Genomic DNA, 20,494 nt, shown 5'->3' with positions numbered 1-20,494 from the left:
GAATTACCATTTTAAATGTCTTTCAGTGTTTTTGAAAGATGCTCCTGTTGGATTAGTTTACATCTTGTTTATCATATTTGTATTATTTTTCCTGTGAGTATTCCACTTTCCACAGTGCATTTTGACTCACTAACCACAAGCATGGTGTATCTAGCTAGCTATTAGGAGATGGGGCTGGATGGATCTGTTTAGCCTGCTGACATGTGACATTTGAATAACTAACTGTATGTTACTTATGATAGGCATCCTAATAGGTCTCTGCAAACAGAACTTGCTCTCTCTCCCCCCATTAATATTAAAAAGGATTGAGCCATAGAAACACCGCTCTAGTTTTTGCACTCCTATCCAGCTCCTGCCTTACCTATGACTTATAGTGTAGTAATGTGCAAATTAGAATTTCAAAGCTGCCCTGTTTTGACCTCTCTGTTTTGACCTCTATTTCTGGTACCTGAACTATTTTAGAATTCTTGTTTATGCAGCACATTTGAGTTGATGTTCATACATATTCCTCTGTCTTCCTGTTGGGTCCGTGTGATATACTCCTTGTGTCTTCTGGGTGCAATTTTGAATTCTTCCTATAGGACCTATTTTCTGCCACATAAAAAAAAAAGTAGGTGTTTATACACAGTTTTACATACAGAGTGATCCCGCACACAGACCGTAGCGCTCTCTAGGCGCAATGGCGCTACGGTCCCCATGGCGTCGCGTACTACTCACTGAAGACTTGGTGACAAATGGCAATTATATTTGTGTGTTCTTCATGAATCCATCAAACACTGGCCTTTTTAAAAATGCTCCCGAGATATTTGAGCCTGTCAGATACAAGGGACCAAATTGGGATGCTGCTTAGACAGTCAAGAACCACTCACCCCCCAGTTCCATCTGATATGTTTGACAGCCTGTGTAGAGGAATACTCCATGTATTATTCAACTACAGATGTACACTCTCAACAGTTGTTGATGTGTTAGAAATAGGGTGGTTAGAAGTCCAATTGGAAGTGTTTTTTTCTTTCTTCTCCTCTCCTAAACATGGTGTTTTAATGCGATCTGTCAGGTTGTGTACGTCCACCAGCTCCGAACAAGTTTTTGTGGTAAACCACACAACTGTTCAATTTTAATCGCTTATGATTATTTCAACTAGCGGGAGTTGTTCCTTTTTTTTATGGGAGATATGTTTCCTTGTCCGGATAGGAACACTGACTTTGCAGTGCATTTATATTACATAGGCATTTATATTGTATACCCAATCTATAGAGTATACAGTTGTTATCCAAGTTGATGTTTAACTGTTATTGTCTATTGCTGCTAGTTCTATTTCTCTATTATTACCAGAAGGAGTTATACAGTATATTTTACATTCTACTAGCTGGCTTGGTTCAGTGTGGTTACATGGTTCATCATGCCATCATCTTTGGCAGGATCATCATTACCGTGATCAATGATTATGAATATTACCCTGTTCCTGTCCATTCATCTTCGTCTCCCATTGCTTTCACTGGATAAAAATAAAACTCGGTCTCCACGAGAGACTCGGAACCTGTCCCTGGAAATGTGTCTTCGTAGGCTCACACTTGAACCACTTTCTAGGCTTTCTAGTGTGTCGGAAACTCGAACCGCTGCTTTTTTTATGCAGTGGTTTCCTAATAACTATTTATACTTTGTAAATTGAAAGCTTGACTTTCTTCAAAGGGGAAGGTAATTATGCTGGCTGAGGCAGAGAATAGACAGACTGTGGGTTGGTCGTTTGTGGATGCCTCCATGACCTCTGTATGAGAAAAGAGACTGCTTTATTACACAAGCTGCTATGGGTAATTTATTTCATAGGCACATAGTCCTGCCTACATACTGTGTTTGTACCTACCCAGTAGGCTACGCCAGTAAAGGGTATTGAGCTTAAGAGAACTTATTATATATTTTTTAATGATTAAAAAAATAAAACTTTTACCCTCCAGTTTTGTGGTATCCAATTGGTAGTTAGTCTTGTCTCTTTGCTGCAATTCTCCTACGGAGTTGGGAGATGCACAGGTCGAGAGCCATGAGTTGTCCGAAACACGACCCTGCCAAGCCGCACTGCTTCTTGACACACTGCTCGCTTAACTCAGCCGCACCAATGTGTCGGAGGAAACACCGTCCAACTGACGACCAAGGTCAGCTTGCAGGCGCTCGGCCCGCCACAAGGAGTTGCTAGAGCACGATGAGACAAGGAAATCCCGGCCGGCCAAACCCTCCCCTAAACCGGACGAAGCTGGGCCAAATGTGCGCTGCCTCATGGGTCTCCCGGTCACGGCTGGCTGTGACACAGCCTGGGATCAAACCCGAGGCTGTCGTGACGCGGTGCAGTGCCTTAGACCGCTGCACCACTCGGGAGGCCAGATTAAGATAACTTTTGTACTAGTTATAGTATGGTTTGTTTGTTGCTGATTCTGAATTCCACTGTTAAAATGTGTCTTATTACAGAATAGATTGTTGATGTTCACTATATAAGAACAAAGTTGATATCTCACAAGTTACATGTGGATATTTGCTTAAGAAAATAAGCAATTGTTGAATCTTCTTGTTAGCCATCCATAGTTTACTAACAATGTCACGTAAAAAGCTGTCAAATCCATCAACCTGGGTTTAAATCGGAGCATAATGAATTCTCCTTTGTGCCAACCAGTTGTCTAATTCAAATTGCATAGAAATCTGATCCCAAAAGTCTATATTTGTTTATAGAGGCGGCGTGCGGACCACTGTACGAGGAGACAAAGCAGTGTCTGTTTTTAATTGCATTGTTTTACATCTACATTCTCGTCAGAGAGGTCTCCCTGGGTGCTGAGAGTGTGTTGTAAAAAAGAGGTGGGCTAGAACTCGATTTTCCTTTCTCTTGTTAACAATAATTGCACTAGTTGGTGAGCAGACAGGAAAGAAAGAACGAAAGAACAGGCGTATGCAGATCGCTGTTTGGCACATCCACTTTGACTTGGAGAAGTTCAGGTACAGTAGTAGCACTCTACAAATCAACACTACATCGTGTGGCTGTCACCAACAAAGTTCCCCTGTGAGCGTCGTATTGCCGTACGGGCCGCCGCTTGTACAGCACTCGCACCCTAAAATGCAGAGTTAGTGAAAAAGAAAAAAAAGAGATGAATAATTCAACAGAGATCAATAAGTCACCGTGCTGCTACTTCTCTCTCCTTTCTGATGCAGATGGAAGGTAATGCAGGAGTTATCTCCCTGTAGAGCTGGATGTGCAGGAGTCTCTTCCCCTTCTTCCTCTGGAAATGTCACCGCTCCCTTTATTTTATCAGATGGCACGACATTCATTCGTTCGGTGGTTGACTCTTCATGGCTGGCTGCTGCCTGTCACACGTGGAGCGACTGTAAGAATGTAAAGAGCCAGAGCTTTGAGAATGGGGAAGGGAAATCACTACTCTACTGTAGCAGGGGCAGGAATGCAGCATCAGTCTTTCTCTTAACTCACCTGGGTGCTTCTCCAAGAAAATGCTTGTTCACTCACTGTTCACCTACAGGGATACCGTACTGTGTGATCATTTGGCTGTGTGAGGGTTGTAATCCTCTTCTTCAGTTCTCCTTTATTTGTTAAGGTTCCATGATGGCAGTACAAAAAAAGGACAGTTATTGAAGGTTTAGCCTCGATTCCCGTATCTGTTCTGATGGTATCAAACAAGAAATCTTGAGGGTTACAAAAAAAGTGATCTTAAGTGACTTATTTGATACTTGTCATGAGCACCCAACATAACAAAGACAGTCAGTAGCTTGAACGTTCTAAACATCCTTCTCATACCCAGAATCTAGCTGTAAAACCTTAGTAGAGAATAAATGGCATGTTCTCAGTCAAACATGCTGAAAGCACAATAAGTGCTCTCTAACTGAAAAGAGAGGAGTGTGACATTTTAAAAATAACTTTTCCCATCCAGCTCAACCTCAGCCGCTGCCCCAGCCAACCGCCTCTGCGCAGGGAGAGCCCGACGAGGGAGAAGATGCTGCTTCTGACAGGAGTCAAAATGGCCACCAATCCTCCACCGGCCTGAGTAACGGCAATGGAATCCGCCGGCAATGTTCCTGTGGGGCGGAGCAGCACAGGAAGCAGCACCCATCGCCCGGCGTCTCCCAGAAGATGCAGAGCCAACTTCGTTCCAGCCTGTCGGTCAACAGCGACAGCAGCAGACGGAGTAAGGGAAGCTCCACCGGATCTCACAAGCCTGGGACGTTACCAGAGGGTGAGTTATAAGTACTGGGCGCTGACTGTACACACACATACTCTGTCTTATATAGAACAACACTCTCTCATAGGAGTAAGTACTGTGCTCCAACTTAAGGTCATTAGAGTCACTCACAGACTAATAATCACACAATGAACACACCATCCCTCATCTGCTTGGCTTGACTTTCGCTCTAGCACTTCATCAACACCTTTTAGTGCAGGTCTTCCACCATTAAACATTCCATTTGTGAGGAGGACAGAATAGACAGTCAAAAATGGACAGATTCTCTCGGTTCTCTTATTTTAATGATGAAAGCGTACTTTCATTTGGTCAAGACCTGCTTCCTATGGCTTTATTTTCCTCAACAACAACCGAAAGGATGATTTTTAGAATTCAGGGGAGCCATCGTTTTCTCAGGTGTTTTGCGGAGGTGAGTGGCAGTAATGAAGGTGATTGGTGTTCTGAATGACTAATGGTCAGTAAGGTTGACCTTCTAATGAGGCTGAGCCGCCCAGGGTGCCTGCCAAGTGTCATCCCTCCTTCATACCTCCCTCCTCCCTCTGCATGGGTCTATTCTGTCCTCCAGTCTCAGCCTTACTGTGGCTCCTCATTAACATTGGCTCGTCTGTCTGGGATTCACACACGCGTCCCTTTACCTTGTAACAGCTGTCTGCTATCTGTTATCTGCTATCCATTATCTGACCTGCCTGCTGCTCCCTGCTATCATCGCCTCGTCTCGACTCCGCTCGCTTGTCTTTTACTTGTTCTTATAGAGAAGAGGAGAAAAAATAGATATGATTAGTGTGAAATATGTATTACAGTGAGCTCTAAAAGATTGGACAGTGACACATTTTTTATTATGTGCTCTGTACTCCAGCACTCTGGATTTAAATGATATAACGTGGGTTAAAGTGCAGACTGCAGCTTAATGAGGTATTTCGGTCAATATTGGTGAACCGTTTAGAAAATTACAAGCCACTTTTTGTGCAGCGGGACAAAGTATTGGGACAAAATTCAGCTATGTGTATAAAGTAGTCAAGAATTTATATTTGTCCCATATTCATAGCATGCAATGATACATCAAGCTTGTGACTCCTACAGACTTGCTTGATGCATTTGCTGTTTGTTTTGTTGTGTTTTCAGATTGTTTGTGCCCAATAGAAATGAATGGTTAAATAATGATTTGGTTTCATTTGGAGTCACTTTTATTGTAAATAAGGACTAGATGTTTCTTAAACATGTCTTCATTAGTGTGGAGGTTACATGATTATGGATAGTCCAGAATGATACCCTCAAATGAAAGTTAGTCTGCACTTTAACCTCATAGTCATTGTATAGTTTCAAATCCAAAGTGCTGGAGTACAGAGCCAAAACAACAAATACTTTTGGAGCTGACTGTAGTGTGTTTTTATATGAATTGGGGAATTTGAGAGTTGTCTTCACCAAGGTTAAGCTATTTGAAATATGCAGCAGATATTGGAGGCGAAGGCTAACAAGTTATAGAGTTCCCTATAAATAAAAGGTAATACAAGTTAAATATTCACCAATGATGTATTCCACAGGTCATGTTTTTCTTCCACGTCTTAATTGGCAAAGAAAATAGCAGCAACAGTTCAATAAGCGTCTCATTACAGCTTTTTTGTTGGTTATTTTCGACTTGTGTTTTCTAAGTCAATATGTTCACACTCAAGTATTTATTTCCCGCGGAAAACTGCAAGCTGTTGTGTTTAATGTTTACATGGATTACCATAATCTGTTTGCCTGTGAAATTAGCTACTAAACAGCCCTATGACACTAGAAGAATAAAGCTCCACGTGAGAGAGAACCTTGCTCAGGGGATTCTAGAGCAGAGCATTCTTGGCACATGTTCTCTGGCACTGAAATAGAAGCTGTGATAACAGTTCTGTATACGCTACTGACTGAAGAGTCGTTTACCGCTCGTCTTTTAGTCAGGCTGGGGTTCGGTTGGGCTTTTTGTGGTTTTATTTGTGTATAATCAATTATGATTTGAGCTCCTTTAAGGCACATTCAATACTTTTAAGGCTTTGTGTGACTAATTTGGAATGCTTTCTTTGCGCCACTTCACTCTTGTTTGCTGTATATTTCCCGTAGCCACAAGTTTGACCCTCATTCATGCATTATGGACTTGCACTCTAAAGACTACTGCATGGGTGGGGCCTCTCTCTCAATCGCATCTCTCACCCTCCTCTCCTGTGCCTGGCAGGCAGCTAGGCAGTATACTGGCCTTCACCCAACAGTCTCTCTTCATTTGATGTTTTCGTTGGCTCGATGGTGTGCACCCATTCCAGCTTGTTTTATGTCATGCTGCTCCCTTTGGAGTTTTTCCCAGATGTTCTCAAACTATTTCCTCTGAGGCCACCGCCGCTGTTTTTGCCTCCAAATCTGGGCATTCTCGCCGCGGCCTGACATTAAACAGAACGCTCTCTCACTGGGTGTCAATTTGGCCGTATTTTTCTTTGTGGTAGGAGAGATGTCTGGCGTTCTTGTGTACATGACCCAGCCCCCCTCGCCCTTCTGTAAGGTTTTCACTAATCGCTGCTGTGTGAATTATACATCCAAGTGAATCGCTAACTAAGAATGCCCAATGCTTGATGCTATGGACAGTATTTAGATCATTTTGTATCAGAACATAGTGTACTGTCTGGTACTAGCTTAATTATGCGTAAGCGTCTTTCAAGGTTTTAGAGTTTGAGGTTTCGATCAATTTGACATTGGCAAAGTGTCTGCTCTTCCTTTTCTAGTAGTACAGAGCTTTTAAGTTCTAGAATACGGTGCACAATAATTATATGACATGTTTTTCAATAAATCATCTTTCAAATGCGGAAAATGATACTTTGTTCAAAGGTCTCCGTTGTAGTTTGCCTATGATAATCGCGTTCAAACATCTTGGGAAACCGTTGTATTTCATGTTGGCATTCTCTGATTTGTGTCCGATACAGCGCACTGGTCAAGCTTTATGGCCTGCCTGTGTGAGGAACGGGAAAAACCAACTTTGATTGAATCAAAGAGCATTCAGCGTCCTCAGCCCGTCCCATCCTTTTCCTCTTTTCCTTTCCTTCCTTCCTCTTCTCTTCCTCAAACCCAGTCAAAAGGAACCCCGTCTTTCTGACAGGCTTGAGAACGTTGATGAAAGTTATGCAAGACACTGTTTGTACTGGCATTTTTCTATCCATTTCCATGTCTGCATCTCAAAGCTCTGCTGGGCCTTGACACAGTGTGGGTAGAGGTGCATGCTTCTGGCCGGAGGGTGTAGTGTAGAGGTCGACCGATTAATCGGAATGGCCAATTTAATTAGGGACGATTTTTCACATTTTCATAGCAATCGATAATCTGCATTTTTGGACGCAGAGTATGGCCGATTGTATTGCAATCCACAAGGAGACTGCATGGTAGGCTGACCACCTGTTACGCGAGTGCAGGCAGCAGAGGAGCCATGGTAAGTTTCTAGCTAGCGTTAAACTTATCTTTATAAAAAAACTTCAATCTTAATATAATCACTAGTTAACTACACATGGTTGATGATATTGCTAGTTTAACTAGCTTGTCCTGGCGTTGCGTATAATTCAATGCGGTGCCTGAAATGTGTCACTTCCCTTGCGTTCAGTGTAAGCAGAGTCCGGGTATATGCAGCAGTTTGGGCCGCCTGGCTCGTTGCGCACTGTGTGAAGACCATTTTTCTCCTAACAAAGACTGTAATTAATTGCCAGAATTTTACATAATTATGACATAACATTGAAGGTTGTGCCAATGTAACAGCAAATTATTACTTAGGGTGCCACACCGTTCGATAAAATACGGAACGGTTCTGTATTTCCACTGAAAGAATAAACGTTTGGTTTTCGAAATGATAATTTCCGGATTTGACCATATTAATGACCTAACGCTCGTATTTCTGTTGTGTTTTTTATATTATTAACTAAGTCTATGATTTTATATTTGATAGAGCAGTCTGACTGAGCTGTGGTAGGCAGCAGCAGGCTCAAGCATTCATTCAAACCGCACTGTCCTCCGTTTTCCAGCAGCTTTTCGCCAATGCTTGAAGCACAGCTCTGTTTATGACTTCAAGCCTATCAACGCCCGAGATTAGGCTGGCAATACTATAGTGCCTATAAGAAACATCCAATAGTCAAGGTCTATGAAATACAAATGGTATAGAGAGAAGTAGTCCTATAATAACTACAACCTAAAACTTTTTAACTGGGAATATTGAAGACTCATGTTAAAAGGAACCACCAACTTTCATATGTTCTCATGTTCTGAGCAAGGAACTTAAACGTTTAGCTTTTTTACATGGCACATATTGCACTTTTGCTTTCTTCCCAACACTTTGTTTTTGCATTATTTAAACCAAAACGAACGTGTTTCATTATTTATTTGAGATTAAATTGATTTGATTTATGTATTATATTAAGTTTAAATAAGTGCTCATTGTTCATTCAGTATTGTTGTAATTGTCATTATTACAAATATATATGTAAAATTGGCCGATTTTAATCGGTATCGGCCTTTTTTGGTCCTCCAATAATCTGCGTTGAAAAGTCATAATCGGTCGACCTCTAGTGTGGTGGGGAGAACCTTCACGGCTCCTTGCATGGTCCAGAAAACGCATGGCAGAGGAGATCTGTGATTTAGTACCCATGACTTATTACAAAGATGTCTATCTATTCATTTCAACTAACATTGTTTAAAATGCTTGCATGTGCTTTTGATTATTTTAATTCTACCTGTTCTTTACTTATTTATTGTTTTGCCTAAATCTGTCCATCTGTCTTAAAAAAAAATGTTAATTTTTTTTTTTTTTTTTTTTTACTGTGTACCACCTGACTTTCATGTAACGGATGTTAGTGCATGACATCACTTACATTCCGTAAAATGTTTAACACCACAGAACAAAAAAAACGTAATAATAAATTCCATCAAATAAAACAGCTGTCTTATTGGTGAAATAGAGAAGAGGGTTCTCCATCCGTTCATTGGAAAAACAACAGTGATTTGGCGGTCATGCTCCCCAGACACGTTAAAAGGTCTACAGAGGTTAAATGTTAATCAGTGACGAGAGAAACGGCAGCATTAGCACAACAATTTGCCAGGGAGAAGAATTCGGACTTTGCTAATCAGCTTTACGAATCAAGTCTTGCATTTGCATGATAATGCCCCAATTATTTAGAAAGCTGCTAATCAAAACCCAAAAGTGGAATTCAGTCCCTTTGGAATTTTCCCTGATTCCATTTGGCTCTCCTTCCTCCTCCCTGCTTAGTCTGCAACTTCTACTCAGCTTACACTCTCTCTTATGCACCTGAATATACACACACACACACACACACACACACACACACACACACACACACACACACACACACAGTTTTATCCATGGAGATACAATATTCTACTATTGAATATACTACTGTTGTTCCAGTTCATTCTGTGGTTTCATCTGTTTTGTCAGTCAATAGTGATAGTCTTATCTTGACTTATTTACTGTAAGGACGTTATCATACTGTACGTGTCAAAGTAATTGGCCAGTCTGATTTGTGACTGTATAACTGCCTGAGCCCTGCTCAAGGCTTCTGATTACAAAAGACCAGGGATTAACTCGCTCTGTTCCAGGCAGGGGTTTTAATCAGATTTTTTCCCCCCATTGGCTTTTAAGACTTTTGTTCTTGTTTTCGGTTTGTTTTCTTTGTATTTGATCATGCTTTGTGTGGTTTTCTGTGTTTTTCATCCATCCTTCATCCTTTTTCATCATCCTTCATCCTCCACCCGTCTCTATGGACATGGTGTGTGTTGGACCCAGACTGCTGTGTCCACTGCATCCTGGCCTGTCTGTTCTGTGAGTTCCTGACCCTGTGCAACATGGTGGTGGCCCAGGCTAGCTGTGGCACCTGCACCTCGGAGACCTGCTGCTGCTGCTGCTGCGCTGAGGACATGGGAGACGACTGCAACTGCCCCTGCGACGACATGGACTGTGGCATCATGGACGCCTGCTGCGAGTCCTCTGACTGCCTGGAGATCTGCATGGAGTGCTGCGGCATCTGCTTCCCCACATAGGAAGGACCATGATGGGGATGGGATTGGGAATGTTGGCCGTAGTGCTACTGCTACCTGTACTTTACGCTCCAGCAGAGAGGGAAGGAGAGCGGAAAAGTGTGTGTGTGTGCTAATTAGGTGTGTGTGTTAGCATAGGTGTGTACAAGTGCGTGCCTTCGATAAGCCCACACAGAGAGATCTATTCATCTACACTGGGCCTCTCTGCCAAAATGGCCAAGCAGGGGCCAAAAATAGTTTTATAAATGCTTTTGTTACGTACCACAAGTATAACCATGCTATATGAACACTTTTTTATTTACCAAAGTGTGTGTTTAATGTTGACCAATATGTTAATCATCTCTTTAAAAAGTATTATCTTAGATGCCTTATTGSATAGGAAGATCATCTCTATCATTTCAGGAATACTGTCCGACTGACATCTTTGCCTTGAAAGTTTTCTTCTTTTTCACTACCAAAATGTCAATTCCTGACACTAAACCAAAGGAATACATGTTTTACCTTGATATTTAGCAGCCTTTTAGTGTGTTTAGTCAGTACTGTATGACACTGTAATAACTTTGATGTTTTTGGGATGTGTTTTTCCTACTCGTATTAATAACCCTTCAATTAGAGGTATAAGAACTACGAGACACACATTCGTGAACTATGTGTAACAACAGAAAAGCCGTAGTTATAGTCCATATCTACTGTAGTTTGCAAAACGATACGTATTGAAACGCTTCATGTAAAGAAATATTGGAAAGCTTCATGTAAAGAAAGTTTGAAGATCAGCACTAAATCGGGTAGATTAGTGTATACCTTTTCTGTTAACAATGTATTTAATCCAGATATCAGTTTTTGTTCTGTAACATTTATATTATGTAAATAATGTACGTGCTTTGTAGKGCACATTTTAGTTGTCTTTCGGATTCAAGTGTGCTTTAGTTACTTACAAAACTGCACAAATTGAGCTCCATTATGTATAACCAATGCTAATCTCGGAMACCCACAACTAAAATCTCTGTTGCTTGTCGTCGCATCCCAGTGTCTTTTGGCAGATGTTACGAAACCATTTCTGTTACGTAGTCTGTCCGCGGGAGACTTCTGCTAATACCAAAATATCTACCTGTATCAACAAATCTCTTTTTGAGAAAAATTGATGGATGACATGCAGGGTTAACTATAGGGTTAACATGGCGTTCAAGGACATCTGGGTTGTCAGGCTTTGGAGTATGCTGCCATTGCTGTTATTAGATCAGAGGAGATTTTGATTTAGGCCTACCGTCAGCAGTTCACTCCAGATATGAGTAGTATTATTCTTGTCTGATTGTTGGCCTGATATAACTAATGATTAATGCACATTTGAGTTATACTGTAGCGTGTGCCCTCACGCAATGTTAAAGCCATATTGTTGGAAATAATGGTTTTAGTCTATCCTGAAGACTCTCACCATGGTTTTCACCTGTCAGTCTTTCAAGCAGTGAATTTACTGGATATACATTGGAATACTGGCTTCCTGGAATATACAAGGGATAAGAAATTTCTCCGACTTGTGAATTGCGCAACATTGTATCATTGTCATAACATTTTGTTCCCTACAATCATTGTTTTATATTGTTGTCAATCAATTATTTGCTCAGTCTTACACTCCACTTTGATTACATACTGTACGGTACGACTGTTAGTTGTGATGTTATTTAGCATGTATTTGGGATACTGCCTCAGTATTACTTGTTCAAATGCACTCTTTAGTAACAGAAAGTGATAAGGAATTAAAACATGGCTGACCCTGTTTGCCATAAGCGGCTTTTGGATTACAAGTGAATGACTCACAACACAATAAGGAAATATTCTGGACTGTCAGATTCAGAGGAGAAGGGAATCCTAAACTAATGCACAACATTTTTTCCCCAGCAGATTTTTGCTCTTCTTAATTCTGTGTATCAAGTTGAGTTTGGTGAATCATTTTCTCATTCTCAAAGATTTGCTTTGATGTTGTTTTAGTGATACTTAACACAGGGACTCATTAGTGTGTTGCTTTTCTAAATGCTAATGTTCCTTCACTTCACACCATCAAAGATAATGTGCTGTCAAATCTTAGGCCTGCTTCTCTAATGGTGGATTGTCATTATGTTTAAAGGAGTTGGAAGGACACCTCCGCAGCAGATAGTGTTCCGTCGCACTCTGTATGAAACTAAGCCGCAGACCTCTTAACATTCGTATGATTAACTAACACGGTCTTTCTCTGGATATTTTCTTCTGGATATACAGGCCTATGAACAGGAACAACACTATAGATAATGTGAAGACATAGTATTTCCATGTATTTATCTTTTTCTCTCTAACTGTAGTATGTTTTTATATTCTGTCCACTAGTTGTGTATATGATATACTGTACCGTCTTCACCTTTTCCATCTTCTAGAATACCTCTTTTCACTGCATTTAGCATACAACACAGTTTGTAGGTTGTTGTACATTAATTCAGAATCATGTCTGAAATAATAAAAAATATAAAAATAAGTATGAACATTGTAAATTTACTTTTTATCGCTTGTCTTCAGATTTGCTATGAGTCATTTTGTAACAATTCCTGGCATGGAAGCAGATCCTTTGGCGCTTTAGCCAACTGTTTTGGCACTCCTTGTCATGCCATACATAGCATTGGCATGAGATTAACAGGATGAACACATGGCTAAAGCACAAAACGATCTGCTCGTAAGCTACCAGTATGTAATACATAGAGTGCATTTAGACACCTTCACTTTTTAACATTTTGTTACTTTACAGCCTTATTCTAAAATGGATTAAATGTTTTTCCTCATCAATCTACACACACTACCCCATAATGACAAAGCGAAAACAGGTTTTTTGAATTTTTTGCAAATGTATTCAAAATAAAAAACACCTTATTTACGTAAGTATTCAGACCCTTTGCTATGAGACTCTCAATTGAGCTCAGGTGCATCCTGTTTCCATTATCATCCTTGATGTTTCTACAACTTGATTAGAGTTCACCTATGGTCAATTCAATTGATTGGACATGATTTGGAAGGGCACACACCAGTCTATATAAGGTCCCACAGTTTACAGTGCATGTCAGAGCAAAAACCAAGCCATGAGGTCGAAGGCATTGTCCGTAAAGCTCCGAGACAGGATTGTGTTGTGTCACAGAAATGTATGCAGAATTGAAGGTCCCCAAGACTACATTGGCCTCCATTATTAAATTAAAGGACTTTGGAACCACCAAGACGACTCCTAGAGCTGACCGCCCGGCCAAACTGAGCAATTGGGGGAGAAGGCCCTTGGTCAGGGAGGTGACCAAGAACCCAATGGTCACTGACAGAGCTCCAGAGTTCCTGTCAGTGGGTGAACCTTCCAGAAGGACAACCATATCTGCAGCATTCCACCAAGTAGGCCTTTATGGTAGAGTGGCCAGAAGGAAGCCTCACTAAAAGGCACCATCCCTAAGGTGAAGCATGGTGGTGGCAGCATCATGCTGTGGGGATGTTTTTCAGCAGCAGGGACTGGGAGACTAGTCAGGATAGAGGCAAAGATGAACAGAGCAAAGTACAGAGATCCTTGATGAAAACCTGCTTCAGAGCACTCAGGACCTCAGACTGGGGCGAAGGTTCACCTTCCAACAGGACAATGATTCTAAGCACACAGCCAAGACAACGCAGGAGTGACTTTGGGACAAGTCTCAATGTCCTTGAGTGGCCGAGCCAAAGCCCAGACTTGAACCCGATTGAACATCTCTGCAGAGACCTGAAAATAGCTGTGCAGCGACACTCCCCGTCCAACCTGACAGAGCTTGAGAGGATCTACAGAGAAGAATGGGAAAATCCCCAAATACAGGTGTACCAACTTGTAGCGTCATACCCAAGAAGACTCGAGGCTGTAATCGCTGCCAAAGGTGCTTCAAGAAAGTACTGAGTAAAGGGTCTGAATACTTATGTAAATGTGGTGTTTCATTTTTAAAATATTTTTAAAATGCATTTGCATAAAAAAAAAATATTTGTCATTTTGTGGTATTGTGTGTAGATTGAGGAAAAATACAATTTAATCMATTTTAGAATATGGCTTAACTTAATGTGGGAAAAGTCAAGGTGTCTTTCCAATTGCACTATATGGCATATGTACATCCTTTTTTGGTGGGCAGCAGTCAATGTGTGGGGGTCTCTTTGTGTGTGCTCTCTTTGACCAACTCTATTAGCTGGTGTACTGTAATTGTACTGTCTGCTTTCCAAAATACTAATGAATTGGCATGTGCTATAATCCCTCAAATTGCATATTAGAATATTTGTTTAATCAATGTATAGTGTAACAAATGACACCGGTGTGTAATGTGGGGGGTCAGTAGTATGACTACAGCACTGACCAGAGAACCTATGATACACTGCCTGTTACGCTACCGTCCTTTTTCATCTTCACCACAATTCATCACTCATAGACAATAGGTCGTCTATGTAGTACGGCTCAGTGTGGCTCCCCTCTGCTCTACTCTCTATTAGAGAGCCTCTCACGTCGACGCAGCGGAGGGTACACGGAAACACGGCCACCAACACTCGGCGAGGTCAGCAGGGACCATGGAGAGCAATGCCCTGACCTTTGACTGACAACCTCCTGTTAACCTCTCAATTAACCCCCGCGCCTAGCCCACCTGGCGATTGGGTGATGATGGCTGCAAGCTAACAGAGATAGGGAGGATCCTTCCCTTTTGTCATTTTCTGCCTGGATACACTCTGCCCAGGAAATTACCATCTTATTTCACTAATGCATTGTAAAATATTGTCCCCGGCCCCCGAAACGCCTTTCCTTTCTCTATAATCACATAGGAGTTCTTTCACTCTTTTTTTCCCTCTTTCTCTTTTTTGAGAGGAAAATATGTGAAAACCCCAGGTGTGTAAGTGTGCGATGACCTTTTCACAAAGTCACCCACCTTTCCCGTCCTTTTAATCAGTCCCCCTCTGTTTCTGGCTGTGCGAGTGCCTGTAATGTCACAATTAAGACGAATCCATTGTTTCTGTTTTCAGTCTTTAAAATTTGGCGCTTCTTGGACCTAGGGTCATCTCTCTTACAATATTAAATAAGTCAGAGTGCCTTGCCACCCCTCTTTCTCTTCCTCGCTCTCTCGCACGCTCTTTCTCTCTCGCTCTTCCTTCCTCTCCTTTCTGGGTGGGATGGAATCGTCACTTAGAAAATGAATGTCTGCTGCCCTTAGCCATGAGAACAAAGTTATACCGTCACTTTTTATTGCATAACGGGACGGGGGTTTAATGGTGTTTTTAGTTGCCTCAGTTTCACATTAGAGGTAGACTTCATTCACATATTGATAAGATTAACCACACCGGTAATTATATCTAATACAAGTCATTTGATAGGAAACAAGAGGACGGGTGCATTACGTGGCAATTTGCCGCAGAGGACTGTCTTCCAAATGGCTCCAGGTATAGTACTCTTATGTTTAGCATTACAGTGGATTTGTCTGTTTTTGTGTGCTTCTGTACTGCTGTCCTTTCAGCCCGTGCAAATTTAAACCTCGTTACCTGGTAATTAGAACAGAGACGTGTTTGGTATAAAGACACATCTCATGTTCCATTTCACTTATGAAGCTTGGGTATTTTTTTATTCTCCGCCATGGCTAGGAACACCATGCAGCCCAGTGATGCACCTGCTCCGAACATCACATGTGATGATGCATAATGCAAGCAACGTCCTTTCTTCTCAGAGCCTGTGTCAAAGTTTGAAGGACTCCCRCTATTTGGGCTTGTAGCGCGGTATAAAAATAATATGAGGCAGATCTTTCGGAGGGGGTAAGCAAGATGGAGGGGGGAAAAAAGAATGGAGTTCAAGTCATGTCACTCTAAATTAATCTCCTCAGGTASTGGCCCCATTAGGGTTCACACACGGGCCCGGTTTACTATGCAAATGGGGTCATTACCTGGAGAAGTTAATTGACTCTGACACAGGGCCAGAACGGTGAAACCACGTGATGTTTATTTGCTTGTTATGAAAATGCTTGAGAATATGGCTTGAGTCTGCACACATGAAAATTATATTGATGGAAATATTGTGGAGAAGTCGCGTTAAAGGGATGTTTGAGATTAGAAAGTTTGCCGTTTTTTTATTATCATTTTGATGGATGATTATTTATAGAAATGGCTAGATATCTGAACCTTTTTGAATTTTTTAATATAGTAGCGATTTGATGTATGTGCATTTAATGATGTAATTTATATTTATATTTAACATKAAATATTMCACCATCAYCTCACACAGGATATCACTGTCATACTTTACAAACAAATGTATTATCTTTTACAAAAATGCAATTTTTCTAAACCACAGTTAACTACAAAACAGACACCCAGGAATTAAATGTAAATGGTTAGATTTGTATTCTTTTTTTTTTCTTTTGCGCAGCAATGTGTCGTTCCACTCATACCCTAAATATTTGAAGACCCCCTTCACTAAAGCTTTGCTGCTGTACGAGGGCATCTCACTGTGCTTAATCTTTCTGTTACCTGGAGGCGCTGAAGACAACAAGCGCCATGCGCTTACAAAGATCACGAGCTGAGCCCAAAACCTGCCAGATGAATGGGGMGCAGAGGTTCAAAGTTTCTGCCACTTGACTCTGTGAAGTGGGGACTGACAACACCTGCCTGAGAGATTGAAATGAAGGAAAGAAAGCAAGGAGGGATGGAAGGAAATAGGGTAGACACATTGAGATGTTTTCAAATMATTTCCGCTCGATTGCACAAAGTGCCCCCCACCCGTTACAGCCTTCTAGCCCCCCACCCCACCCCACCCTCTGTGGGTTGTATCTGTAAGTAAGCRTGCATGTAAATGGACCATTTGTGTCAAGGCCTGTCAGCTTGTTTCCTTTGTTTGGGGGGTGTTTAAAACTGGTGGGCTGCAGGCTCAGGCCTCTGCACTGCAAGTGAGACATCATACTAAAGTTGTACACTTTCAACTTTTTTTCCTTTCCAAAGGTAATGGACCGTGGGAGAGGCAAATTGAGAAGGACGTGTGGAACAGAACTGCCTGTTTGTTTGCTTGTACACGGTCCTTGAACTATAAATTAGATGTCACCATTGTTACCTGTCATTTACTGATGTGGATGTGTTGTATTTTCTCCCCGGGTCGCTGGTTTGATTTTTTTGCTCTTACATGACTTAAATGAACGGCTCCAACTGGCCTCCAGTCATCTCGTTGGGATTGACAGTTTGGAACGCTGAGTGCTTGCTTCATTATACTCAGGTTATTTACAACCAGGTAATGCTGCCATGCTTGTCWAWGGTACGTAACTAACTAATGCAGACACTAATATCAGATATGTACAGTGCGGTATCCCTCAGGGCAGTTGCCTTGGGCCGTCACTGTTCTCTCTTTTTACAAATGACACCTGTAAAACGTAAATTAAACGCAGTCTCAAATAGCTGCCAGTTACTTTCTAATAGCCCGGTATTGGCCCCCATTTGAGGTAATAAATGACTGTTTTAAATAAACACTGGGTTTAAATTAATTGTTTACGATGTTACCATGAAATGGTTACAAAGTTTGTTTGATTTGTTACATTAAATCATTCAGTAATGGCAGCAATAATCAGTTTTTCTTGCCAGTGAGAAACTGCTAGCCATTGGCTGCTAACAGCTGAGAACTGCTAGCCCACTGGCAAGCACAAAAACAGTCAACTGGGGAGTACAGACCCCTAGAAATCATCAGATCRCCCTCTAGTGGCGAAAGTAAGAACTTAAATGCACAGTCAAAGATGTCAGGTCAGCAGCATACCACCCTGCATCCCACWGCTGGCTTTCCTCTGAAGGTAAGCAGGGTAGGTCCTGGTCGGTACCTTGATGGGAGACCAGGAAGTGGTGTTGGGGGGCCAGTAGGAGGCACCCTTTCCTCTGGTCAAAAATAATATCCCAATACCCCAGGGCAGTGTGATTAGGGACATTGTCCTTTGTAAGGTGCCATCTTTCGGATGGGACGTTAAACGGGTGTCCTGACACTCTGTGGTCACTAACAATCCCATGGCACGTAACATAAGAGTAGGGATGTTAACCCCGGTGTCCTGGCTAAATTCCCAATCTAGCCCTCATACCATAATGGCCACCTAAGCTTCCCCCTCTCTGCTGTAAATATGCCCCAGGTTGTTGCTGTAAATTAATGTGTTTTCAGTGAATTTACCTGGTAAAATAAAAATGCTGGAGTTCAACAATGAACTATGCAAATAAGCAAAAGCTTTGTGCATTAAGGAAATAGACGCCTGGCTTAAATAAAAGCCTGTCTCTAAGCGCCTGTTGTGTTCAATGATTTAAGCAAATCCATGTCTTGGCTATTAATGGAAGTTTTACAGTAATGTATGCTACTGATTGCACGCTCTACACATCAGCACCTACAGCCAGTGAATTCATTGAGACTCTTAGCAAGGAGGTACAGTCCGTGTCCAAATGGGTAATGAACAATAAACTGGTCTTAAATACATCTAAAACCAAAAGCATTGTATTTGGTTCAATGCATTCTCTTAGACCTAAACCTCACCTGGAGTTGTGAGTAAAGGGTGTGACCATTGAACAAGTTGAAGAAGCTGAACTTTTTTTGCAAATGTGTAAATAAATATAGACTTTGGCAAACTCCAAGCAGGCTGTCATGTGCCTTTTACTGAGGAGTGGCTTCCATCTGGCCACTCAACCATAAATGCCTGATTGGTAGAGTGCTACAGAGATGGTTGGCCTTCTGGAAGGTTCTCCCATCTCCACAGAGGACCTCTAGAGCTCTGTCAGAGCCATTGGGTTCTTGGTCACCTCCCTGACCAAGTCCCTTCTCCCCCGATTGCTCAGTTTGGCTCTAGGAAGAGTCTTGGTGGTTCCAAATTTCTTCCATTTAAGAATGATGGAGGCCACTGTGTTCTTGGGGACCTTCAATGCAGCAGACATTTTTGGTACCTTCCACAGATCTGTGCCTCGAAACAATCCTGTCTCTGAGATCTACGGACAATTTCTTAGACCTCATGGCTTGGTTTTTTGTTCTGACATGCACTGTCAACTGTGGGCACCTTAATATAKACAGGTGTGTGCCTTTCCAAATCATGTCCAAACAATAGAATTTACCACAGGTGAACTCTAATCAAGTTGTAGAAATATCTCATGGATKATCAATGGAAACAGGATGCACTTGAGTTCAATTTYGAGTCTCATAGCAAAGGGTCTGAATACTTATGACTAAGGTATTTCTGGTTTTGCTTTGTCATTATGCGGTATTGTGTGTAGATTGCTGAGGATTTACAAAAAGTAATCCGGCGGATTCCAGGAGAACGCTACCTGCTCCAATGCATAGTGCCAACTGTAAAGTTTGGTGGAGGAKRAATAATGGTCTTGGGGTGTTTTTCATGGTTCGRGCTAGGCCCCTTAGTTCCAGTGAAGAGAAATKTTAACGCTACAGCATACAATGACATTCTATACGATTCTGTGCTTCCAACTTTGTGGCAACAGGGGAAGGCACTTTCCTGTTTCATGACAATGCCCTCGTGTACAAAGCGAGGTCCATACAAAAATGGTTTSTCGAAAGGTGTGGAAGAAGTTGACTGGCCTGCACAGAGCCCCGACTTCAACCCCATCGAACACCTTTGGGATGAATTGGAACGCCGACTGCGAGCAAGGCCTAATCGCCCAACATCAGTGCCCGACCTCAMTAATGCTCTTGTGGCTGAATGGAAGCAAGTCCCGGCAGCAATGTTCCAACATCTAGTGGAAAGCCTTCYCGGAAGAGTGGAGGAATGTTATAGCAGCAAAGGAGGGACAAACTCCATATTAATGCCTATGATTTTGGAATGAGGTGTCCACATACTTTTGKYMWTGTAGTGTATGCATATTGTGTAAAATTTAAAATAAAATAAAATAGTTTCTCTTGGTGTCCTTCCAATATAGAACTCGTATTTTATTTTTTATTTTGAATTTAATATCTTACGATGTTCTTGTCTATAACTCTTCTGTACTTTGTCATGTATGTTTTATGTGGACCCGAGGAAAAGTAGCTGCTCCGTGCGCAGTAGCTAATGGGGAGCCTAATAAACTAAACTAAACACAGACAATGGCTTCTTTTTAAGATTGTTCTTAAAAATACAATCTTCACTTTATTACGTAGCCTATTCAGATCACGCATTACTTTGCTCACGTTTTTATTCAATAGTAAACAGGCAGAATGTAGAAATAATTAACGTTCATGTTACTATGTA

General features: G+C 41.6%; 1 protein-coding gene across 2 annotated transcripts in view; it reads left to right on the top strand.

The window, feature by feature from the left end:
* LOC111950689 (myoD family inhibitor domain-containing protein) overlaps positions 1–18,139 on the top strand; it is a 32,596-nt gene extending 14,457 nt beyond the window's left edge. Inside the window, exons 4-5 of one of the 2 annotated variants that reach the window (XM_023968501.3) lie at positions 3,921–4,223; positions 17,250–18,139. In XM_023968501.3, the coding sequence (XP_023824269.1) occupies positions 3,921–4,223; positions 17,250–17,431 (485 nt within the window). In that variant the 3' untranslated portion in view covers positions 17,432–18,139. Of the gene's footprint in view, positions 1–3,920; positions 4,224–10,023; positions 12,778–17,249 lie in introns of those variants that run through there. The other variant, XM_023968492.3, reaches the window with a different exon arrangement.
* The last annotated feature ends 2,355 nt before the right edge of the window (positions 18,140–20,494 follow it).

This window comes from Salvelinus sp. IW2-2015, linkage group LG3 (genome assembly GCF_002910315.2).
Source record: "Salvelinus sp. IW2-2015 linkage group LG3, ASM291031v2, whole genome shotgun sequence".
Taxonomy (NCBI): Eukaryota; Metazoa; Chordata; class Actinopteri; order Salmoniformes; family Salmonidae; genus Salvelinus; species Salvelinus sp. IW2-2015.
The sequence above is the reverse complement of the archived record's forward strand: the minus strand, read 5'-3'. Positions and strand labels throughout refer to the sequence as shown.